We start from the raw sequence: 9,716 nt of genomic DNA on the forward strand, positions 1-9,716 counted from the left end.
CGCCCGGGGGAGGAGGGCAGGCTGAGGGAAGAGGTCCGAGGCGGGGGGGCCCGGGGGGCCCGCGGGGCCCGGCTCACACCACGCCTCCCTCCGCGCCAGGGGAAGCCGCCTTCAGGAGCGGAGCGGCGCGCCGCGGGGCGGGAGGCGCGGGGCGCACGGCTCCTCCGGGAGCCGCTTCGGGGCGAGGGCGGGCCTACTCCCCCAGACCGCGGCCGCCACTGCGCCACGCCGGGCACGGCGACCTTCCCCGCCCCGCACCCTCCCGGGCTGATGCAACCCACGCGGGTCCGCGGCCTCGGCCCCTTACCCAGCGGAGGGTCTCCTGCATTCACGGTCAGACAGAGCGTCGCCATCGCCCCGGGTCCGCGGCTGCCCGTCAGCGCGCCCGACGGCCGCCAGAACCCCTCCGAACCCGCCGAAAGCGAGAAGCTGCAACGTGTGCGCGCGCCGGACGCTGCCGCAGCCTTCGCCCCTCCCCTGCGTCGTGGCTGCCGCCGTCTTGGGGCGCACCGCGTGCGTCATCGCCGTGCGCCGCCTCCGCCCCGCCGCGGCGCCCGAGGCCCCCGCCCCCGCCCCCGCCCCCGCCCCCTCTGCGCCTGGGGACCGGAGGGCGTACGTGGCGCCTCGGGGACGCTGAAGCGAACGGGATTTACGACACTTCGTAAAGCGAGGGGCAGGTCGTGAGACCGGTTCGAGCGTGTGCGGGCGTGAGGCGTGGGCGTGAGTCCGGGCGGCGCGCCAGCCGAGCGGTTGCCCGGGGTGGCGCCGCGTGTTTGTAAACACCGCGGGGTCGCGGAGGCGTGCGCCCCAGACTGACGGCCGAGGCTGCGCTGGGGCTGGGGCGGCCTTTCTCGTGTTTCCTCGTGGTTTTTCAAAAGAAGAACGTATTTCCAAGAGTTAGTTTCGTAGGTGAAAATAATGCTTAAGGAGGGTTTATTTGTAAAAGGCATTTCTGAAAGCTGGTGCCTGGTTTTGTGTTGAGGTTGTTCGCCTGGACTCTGCAAGCGTGCCTTCCACGGGGTCCTCGGGTTTCTCCTCCACACCCTCTGTGGGGAGGAGAGTGTGCGTGTGTGTGTGTGTGTGTGTGTGTGGAGGAGGGAGGGTGTGTGTATGAGGGTGTGTGTGTGGAGGAGGGAGGCTGTGTGTGTGTGTGTGTGGAGGAGGGAGGGTGTGTGTGAGTGTGTGTGTGGAGGAGGGAGGGTGTGTGTGAGTGTGTGTGTGGAGGAGGGAGGGTGTGTGTGAGTGTGTGTGGAGGAGGGTGTGTGTGTGTGTGGAGGAGGGAGGGTGTGTGTGAGTGTGTGTGTGGAGGAGGGAGGGTGTGTGTGAGTGTGTGTGTGGAGGAGGGAGGGTGTGTGTGAGTGTGTGTGGAGGAGGAGGGTGTGTGTGAGTGTGTGTGTGGAGGAGGGAGGGTGTGTGTGTGTGTGGAGGAGGGAGGCTGTGTGTGAGTGTGTGTGTGGAGGAGGGAGGGTGTGTGTGAGTGTGTGTGTGGAGGAGGGAGGGTGTGTGTGAGTGTGTGTGTGGAGGAGGGAGGGTGTGTGTGAGTGTGTGTGTGGAGGAGGGAGGGTGTGTGTGAGTGTGTGTGGAGGAGGGAGGGTGTGTGTGAGTGTGTGTGGAGGAGGGAGGCTGTGTGTGAGTGTGTGTGTGGAGGAGGGAGGGTGTGTGTGAGTGTGTGTGTGGAGGAGGGAGGGTGTGTGTGAGTGTGTGTGGAGGAGGGAGGCTGTGTGTGAGTGTGTGTGTGGAGGAGGGAGGATGTGTGTGGGTGAGGGGGGAGGGTGTGTGTGGGTGAGGGGGGAGGGTGTGTGGAGGAGGGAGGATGTGTGTGGGTGTGAGGGTGTGTGTGTGTGGAGGAGGGAGGGTGTGTGGAGGAGGGAGGGTGTGTGTGAGTGTGTGTGGAGGAGGGAGGCTGTGTGTGAGTGTGTGTGTGGAGGAGGGAGGGTGTGTGTGAGTGTGTGTGTGGAGGAGGGAGGGTGTGTGTGAGTGTGTGTGGAGGAGGGAGGCTGTGTGTGAGTGTGTGTGTGGAGGAGGGAGGATGTGTGTGGGTGAGGGGGGAGGGTGTGTGTGGGTGAGGGGGGAGGGTGTGTGGAGGAGGGAGGATGTGTGTGGGTGTGAGGGTGTGTGTGTGTGGAGGAGGGAGGATGTGTGTGAGGGTGTGTGTGGAGGAGGGAGGGTGTGTGTGTGTGCACGCGCGCGCGCGCGCGCGGGCGCTCCAAGGACTGGGATTGGAGTCAAGAAGCCAAGGGTGGGGGGGGGTGTGGAGGAGGGAGGGTGTGAGGGATGTGTGTGTAAGTGTAAGGAGCCAAGGACCGATGATGTAAAACCGCCTCAACGTCATCGCGCCGCCGCCAGCAGCGATGCCCCACTGGCATTAAGTGGGGTCCCTCGGTGCCCTCTGACGGGAGGCTGGGCTGGTTGGCGGCTGGCCGATCCGGGGTGGGGAGTGCGGCCGCCAGGCCTCAGCCGCACCCACCCCCACGCCCTAGTTTCTCGGGCCCTCTCCCTGGGAGGCCCCCAGCGGGGTGGTAGGACTTGTAGGACGCCTGGGAACCAGGAGAGGGAAGGCTCCAAGAGACCAAGGTGTAAACTGCAGCGTCGTTCTGGTCTGGCTTTGGAAATCACACGGCGTCACTTTTGCAACACTTGACTGGTGACCAGTGAGTCCCACAGATCCCGTCCAGATACAAAAGAGGGGGCTGTGCAAAGGCCTGACACCAGGAGGTACGGCCCACAGGGCAGACAGTAGACTAAAGTGTGTCTCCCAAGGAAAGATCTGAATCCTAGGCCCCCAGACCCTGTAAATTGGACTATTCAGAAACAGAGTTTTGGCATATGCGATGAAGGGATCTTGAGATTACATCATTCTAGAATGAGAGGGAAGTTTGACGCAAATCACAGAGACAGAAGGAAGGGCTACAACAGATCAGGTTGAAAGTCAGGATTTCAAAAGTTTTTCGTTGTTTTTTTTTTTTTTAAACTGAATCAAGGAAACTGGGCGCCTGGATGAATCAGTTGATTAAGTGTCTACCTTCTGCTCAGGTAATGATCTCAGAGTCCTGGGATCAAGCCCTGCATCAGGCAGGCTTCCTGCTGTGCTGGGAATGGCTCCTCTGTCTGCCCCTCCCCCACCATGTGTTCTTTCTCTCTAATAAAATCTTAAAAAAAGAAAACAACTCTGATGTATATGAACTGAACATCACAACCAACCAGCTCTAATGATGCAGGAAAAATGATGCATCAGTTTCTTCAGGACTTGAATGATGTTAACAAACTTAACCTAGCCAGTGTGGGATCTGTTATTATGTAAACGCTGAAGAAAGTAAAAAAGGTTAATTCCTGGGTGGAAAGCCAAACAAATGAAGAACATCAAGAATTACTTGTCAGTGGCTCCCTTAGCAGCTCCATTGTACTGGTCCTGATGGAACAGAGTCTATTTCAAAGGGCAGTGGGACCAGGAATTTGGTAAAGAACATACTGAGGAAGGAGATTTTTAGCTGAATATGAGCCAATCCAAGTAGATGATGAAGCAAAGCAAGGTCTTTAGCTTTGCCTTCCTGAAGGATGTGCAAGCCAAGATCCTGGAATACCATAAAAAGGCAAGCATGACTTTGCTGATCTGATTGATCATGCAGATCTAAGCAGGATTTGCTGCTGCCAGAGGAAGTAAGTGGTCTGAAGATAAACACGCCACTAAAAAATTGATAACTTGGGCAACTGAGAATGTGAGCAAGAGAGATGTAATCTATACTTACTTCAAAGTGGAAGAGAGAGCTCTGATGTCAAGGCCATGCTGGGAGCCATGGGAATAATGGACGCCTCAATCAACAGGGCCTGGCCAGGAGCCAGGGGGGCTAGGTATCTAAAATCCTATGTAAGTCCGTTATCGAGGTGACTGAGTAGGGCACAGAATCTGCAGCTGCCCCTGACATGGAAACTTCCAACATCATTGTCAATTTATGAAAATTTCCATTGTGATCACCCTTTTCTGTTCTTCAAGCACATTCAAACCAACAGCATTTTTCTTTGGCAGAGCCTCTTCTCCCAAGATGCTATCAGCGGTCACTACTTTTGGTAAAAGCTCACAGAGTTGTTCCAGTAAATTGATTGCTAGAAATAAACAGGTTCTATTTGATTTGTTTTCCTAGTATCAGTCATAATCAAGAATTTGATATTTGAAATGCCATGTGTCCCTATTTCTCTTTCCACATGTAGTTTTCCAATGTAAAACTACATTTTTTTCCCATTAAAATTCCCTTTAAAAAAATCCCTGCAAGGGTGCCTGGGTGTTTCAGTTGGTTAAGCATCAGATTCTTAATTTTGGCTCAGGTCATGATCAGGATCATGGATCGAGTCCCTTCATCAGGCTCCTTGCTGGTCCTAGAGCCTAGGTAAGATTCTCCCTCTCCCCTGCTTCCCCCCTTTCCCTTTCTCTCCTCCCAAATAAATAAATAAATAAATAAATAAATAAATTCCCCTTGGACAAAATATGCAGCTCCCAGACTGGACAAAGAGATATTTCAACACTGCATCTTCTGAAGTTAAAATATCATTCGTGAACTGTTTTACATTAATCAAACCAATTATACCTGCCTTTCAAACTTATTATTAACCCAGACTCCTCCATTTCTTTGAGTTTGGGTAATATCTGAGACCCTAACATATCTATTATTTTATTTTATAAAATATAGTCAGTAAGCCAATGACTTACTCATATTAAGAATACTAGCACAGCTGTTTGCACCACCTTCCTTTTGCCTAAAATTACCTTTCCCCAGATTTTTTCTTTTTTTTTTTTTTTAAGACTTTATTTATTTATTCACGAGAGCCACAGAGAGAGAGGCAGAGACATAGGTAGAGGGAGAAGCAGGCTTCCTGCAAGGAGCCTGATGTGGGACTTGATCCCGGATCCCAGGATCACACCCTAAGCTGAAGGCAGATGCCCAACTGCTGAGCCATCCAGGTGTCTCACTTTCCCCCAGATTTTCATGTGACTGATGACTTATTCAAGTTTCAGACTTGAATATACTTTCCCATATCCCTTTTGCTGTCTTTAAAAAGCTTTTAATTTTTGCTAATCTTGCATTTCTTATCTATAGCCTTTCAGACATAATATTTACAGATTAGTGTTTTTAAAACATAACACAAAAGTGAGAAATGGAACTGTTACTTATTTAGCCTTGTAAGATGGTCCTGTAGCCTGTTTAATCTCATATTCTCCATTGATGGTCTATCTCCACTAGTAAATTAGACAAAATGTTCTACTTGAAATCAGAGCAGTCTTGGATCATCTTTTGTTACTTTTTCTGCATAAAATTTATCCCTTTAAAATCATTTAGCAGAGAGCTCCTTATGCTGCTGCCATTTCAGCTTCTATGTTTTGGCCCTTTTATTACATACCTGATTTATTTATGATTATAGACTCATAATTTCATTCACACATAAAACAATGAAAGAGCCTTTTATTTTCCCTGGTCACAGTATATCATAAACGGCCAAGAGATAATACTATCTTTTTCTAAATGTGTGGAAACACTTTAATAAAGCTAAATGAGGTAATGGTTAGAGGAGGTAGGGAAAAGAGAATTATAAAGTGCTATTTTATGCCATTAAGATGAGGAAACTTGTATCATCATGCTCAGCATTTATTTTATGACTATTAATAACTCCAAGATGAAAATCACATTCCTCCCTAGGTATGGGCCCTTCCACTTCATCAACCTATACTTCATGTTCCAGAATTGGTCACAGCTTCCATCTAGGTAGTAAGCTATGTGTTCACACGGTGCTAATACTATGATACATTATATGGATATCTTAAAGCTGCCTTCTTCCAAATATATTTCTCTTGGTCAATGTGACTTTTAGGATTTCTTTGATCTTATTGAGTTTCACAAAGAATCCAACAGAGTTTCTGGAAACATCGCAGATGTACACTTCCCAAATATTACGGAGTGATTGAATCCTATATGATGTATAAGGAAGAGATCGTTGTTTATTTGCTCAGAAAGCCTTGGGTCTCTCTTCAAAATTCTTTTCATATTGAGTGTCTTTTACCATATGATGCATTATAAAATGCATAAAGAATACTGAAATCATTTATTCAACAAACAAGAGGCACCTAGATGGCTCAGATTAAGCGTCTGTCCCTTGATTTTGGCTCAGGTCATGATCTCAGAATCACGGGATCAAGCCCTGTGTCTTGCTCATACTTGGTGGAGAATCTGCTTAAGATTCTCTCTCTCCTTCTGCCCCTCCTCTGCTAAAATAAATAAATAACTTTTTTAAAAAAATGAATAGGGATGCTTGAGTGGCTCAGCGTATGAGTGTCTGCCTTCGGCTCAGGGTGTGATCCCAGGATCTGGGATCGAGTCCCATATTGGGCTCCTTGTGGGAAGCTTGCCCCTCCCATTTTCTCTCTCTCTCTCTCTCATGAATAAATAGATCTTTAAAAAAAATGAATAACTAATATAAAAATAAATGAATAACCAAATAACCTATTTTTTAACACCTTCAGTGATGAGGAATACTGTTCAAGACAGCCCCCTCTGTTTGTAAACACCTATTACTGTTAGATCCACCTAAGTTTGCTTTTCTGTTCAGCTGTCCACTATCTTCAGAGACTATGCAGGAACAAGTCTGGGATCCTCTAATGACAACTTTTCATACATTAGAGGCTGTCAGAATATCTCCCATGTCTTTATTCTCTAAGCCAGATGTCTTCCAGTCTTTTCAATAATCCTTCAAATGATAGTTTTAACCTATCCCAGCTGCCTTCTTCCAAACATGCTCCAGTTACTCAATGTGCCTTTTAAAATGTGATACTCAGAACTGAACAATATGTTCTGAGTGTGGCGTGATCAGGGCAGGGTGCAGGGAGAAGCACTGTCTGTTTATTTTGCCCATTACATCGCTATTAAGTTATACCACATTAACTCTTTACAGTCACATTAAACTGTTGACTCATATTCAGAGTGTAAATAATTCGAAGATAGCCCAGAAATAAACCCATACTTATAAGGTCAATTGATCTATGAGAAAGAAGGCAAGAATATACAATTCTTATATACATGAGAATATAGGTCTTTTCAATAACTGGTGTTGGGAAAATTGGACAGCTACATGTAAAAGAATGAAATTGGACCACTTTCTCACACCATATACAAAAATAAACTCAAGGGACGCCTGGGTGGCTCAGCAGTTTAGCGCCTGCCTTCAGCCCAGGGTGTGATCCTGGAGTCCTGGGATCGAGTCCCACATTGGACTCCCTGCATGAAGCCTGCTTCTCCCTCTGCCTGTGTCTCTGCCTCTCTCTGTGTGTCTCTCATGAATAAATAAAATCTTTTAAAAAATCCTCAAAGTGTATTATACCTAAATGTAAGACCTGAAACAATAAAAATCCTAAAAGCGAACACAGGCAATAATTTCTCTGACATCAGCCACAGCAATATTTTTCTAAGTTTGTCTCCTGAGGCAAGGGAAATAAAAGCAAAAGTAAACTCTTGGGACTACATTGAAATAAAAAGTTTCTGCATAGAATGAAAAAATCAACAAATGAATAAATGAAAGTTTGCATAAAATACAAAGGTAGCTCAGAGGATGGAAAATAATTATCCATAGTGAGTTGGGGAGGGAGGAGAGAAGAGTAAAGGAAAGCTTCCAGTAAGAGATGAGAGGTCTAGAGGATGGAAAAAAGAGGTCAAATGAAGAACATGAGCTAAAGCCTGGAGTCATGAAGCTGTGTGTATTTAGAAAACTGGCCAATTTGTTACTGCCAAAACATAAAATATTTTGCAGCGAGAAATTACAAGGCTGGAACGTAGGCAGACACTTAATTATAGACAGCTCTGAAAAGCTAGATTTTATCCTGTGATAGGAAGTCAGTGAAGAATTTTAAGTACACTGAGAGATAAGATTAGGACTGCATTTTACAAGGACTGCTTCAACAACAGTGTGACAGGTGGATTGGGATGTGCAGAAATGGTGGCAGAGAGACCCAGCTAAGATGTGATTACGACAGTCTATAGGAGAGAAGATGAAAGATGAAGAACTAAAGTAAGGCAGTGAAAATCAGGATTGACAAGAGGAGGCAAGTTCCAACATGTTTAAGAGGTATTCCCGATGGTGACTGATGAGGTGCTGGGGAAAGGAATGGTGGGAGGGAAGCAGGCATGTCTTGGTTTATTGCCAGACTTCAGGGTGAATGACTGGGTAGATGGTTATGTCATCTTCTATGAAGAGAAGACAGAAAGGAAAACAAGTTTGGCAAAGTATCTGGCCCCAGACTGACTTTTTGAGATACCTGTAAAATATCTAGATGAAAATATCCCTTAGCGAGTGCATATTACAATTCTGAGGCTTAGTTGAAATGCCTTGCTGGAGTAGAGTGGTTGGTGAAATTGTTAGGAAGGAGCACCTGGGTGGCTCAGTCAGTTAAGCGTCTGCCTTTAGCTCAGGTCATGATCCCAGGGTCCTGGGATCTAGTCCCACATCGGGCTCTCTGCTCAATGGGAAATCTCCTTCTCCCTCTCCCTTTGTATGCTTGCTCTCTCTCTCTCTCTCTCTCAAATAAATAAATCCTTAAAAAAAAGAAATTGTTGTGATAAACCAGGAAGAGGATATGGAGCTGTGCTGTATATAATAAGATGGGAACTAGCCACATGGTGCTATTTAATTTTTTTTTCTAACAGTTTCATTAAAATGTATTCAAATACCATACAATTTGCCAACTTAAACTGTGCAATTCAATGGTTTTTAGTGTATTCAGAGTTGTCCAATCGTTAACACAATTTTGAACCTTCAAAAAAAAAAAGCCTGTACCTTTTTTTTTTTTAAGATTTTATCTATTCATGAGAGACACAGAGCATTGGGGGGAACTTTAAATAGTTGAATATGGCTAGCTGGATATAAGTTAGAGATCAGATGTGATGCTGGGGAAGGAAGAAGCCATGACATTGAGGTAAACATGCTATTACAAGAAACTTGTTATTTTATCCTGAAAGCAATAGGAAGCCCTGAAATATTTTAAGTAAAAGAATGGCACCACTAGATTCAATTTTGTGAAAAATCACCCTGGAGGATATGATAAGTGGAGTGGAGAGGAGTTACAGTGCAAGAAGGCAGACTAGTCAGGAAGGTATCACAGTGCTCTATGGAAAAAAAAAAAAAGAGGTATGAGGGTGTAAATTAATGTACAGGCAATGTGAATGAAGAGAGAATGAAGACTTCCAAATATGTCTCTTGGGTAACTCATTTTAAATAGCCTATAGAAAATGCCTTCAAAGTTATTCTCACATTGCACTTGGGTATTTTAAAATTAGATTTAGTCTCCTCCTTATAGATAGAGAACTCTATCTATAGATAGAGAGAAGTAAATGGATTTAGGAAGTGATTTCCAAATTTGGCCAGTTATTAGAGTCACCTTGAGGATTTGTAAAATAATTTAAGGAGGGATGAGAAAGAATGAAGAGCTTTGGAGCCATAATAACTCACAGATACCCAACATCAAAGCAGGCTCTTGGGCATGGCAATCTAGAATTTGAGAAGTGTTTTGTTTTGTCTTGTTTTAAGTAAGCTGTACACCCAAGGTGGGGCTTGAACTCATAACTCCAAGATGAAGAGTCACACACTTTACTGAATGAGCCAGCCAGGTGCTCCTGAGAATTCTAAACTAGACAAAGCTTTTGGAAATAGGGGCAAACAGCCCAAATGAAGCCATATGTGTA

At 46.3% G+C, this 9,716-nt stretch overlaps 1 protein-coding gene across 2 annotated transcripts in view; it reads right to left on the reverse strand.

Moving 5' to 3' along the window:
- The window catches only part of EPRS1 (glutamyl-prolyl-tRNA synthetase 1), a 62,784-nt gene extending 62,254 nt beyond the window's left edge, over positions 1 to 530 (reverse strand). The window contains exon 1 of one of the 2 annotated variants that reach the window (XM_025991306.2): positions 308 to 530. In XM_025991306.2, the coding sequence (XP_025847091.2) occupies positions 308 to 353 (46 nt within the window). In that variant the 5' untranslated portion in view covers positions 354 to 530. The remainder of the gene's footprint in view (positions 1 to 307) is intronic. The other variant, XM_025991305.2, reaches the window with a different exon arrangement.
- Between the last annotated feature and the right edge of the window lie 9,186 nt (positions 531 to 9,716).

This window comes from Vulpes vulpes, chromosome 5 (assembly GCF_048418805.1).
Source record: "Vulpes vulpes isolate BD-2025 chromosome 5, VulVul3, whole genome shotgun sequence".
NCBI lineage: Eukaryota > Metazoa > Chordata > Mammalia > Carnivora > Canidae > Vulpes > Vulpes vulpes.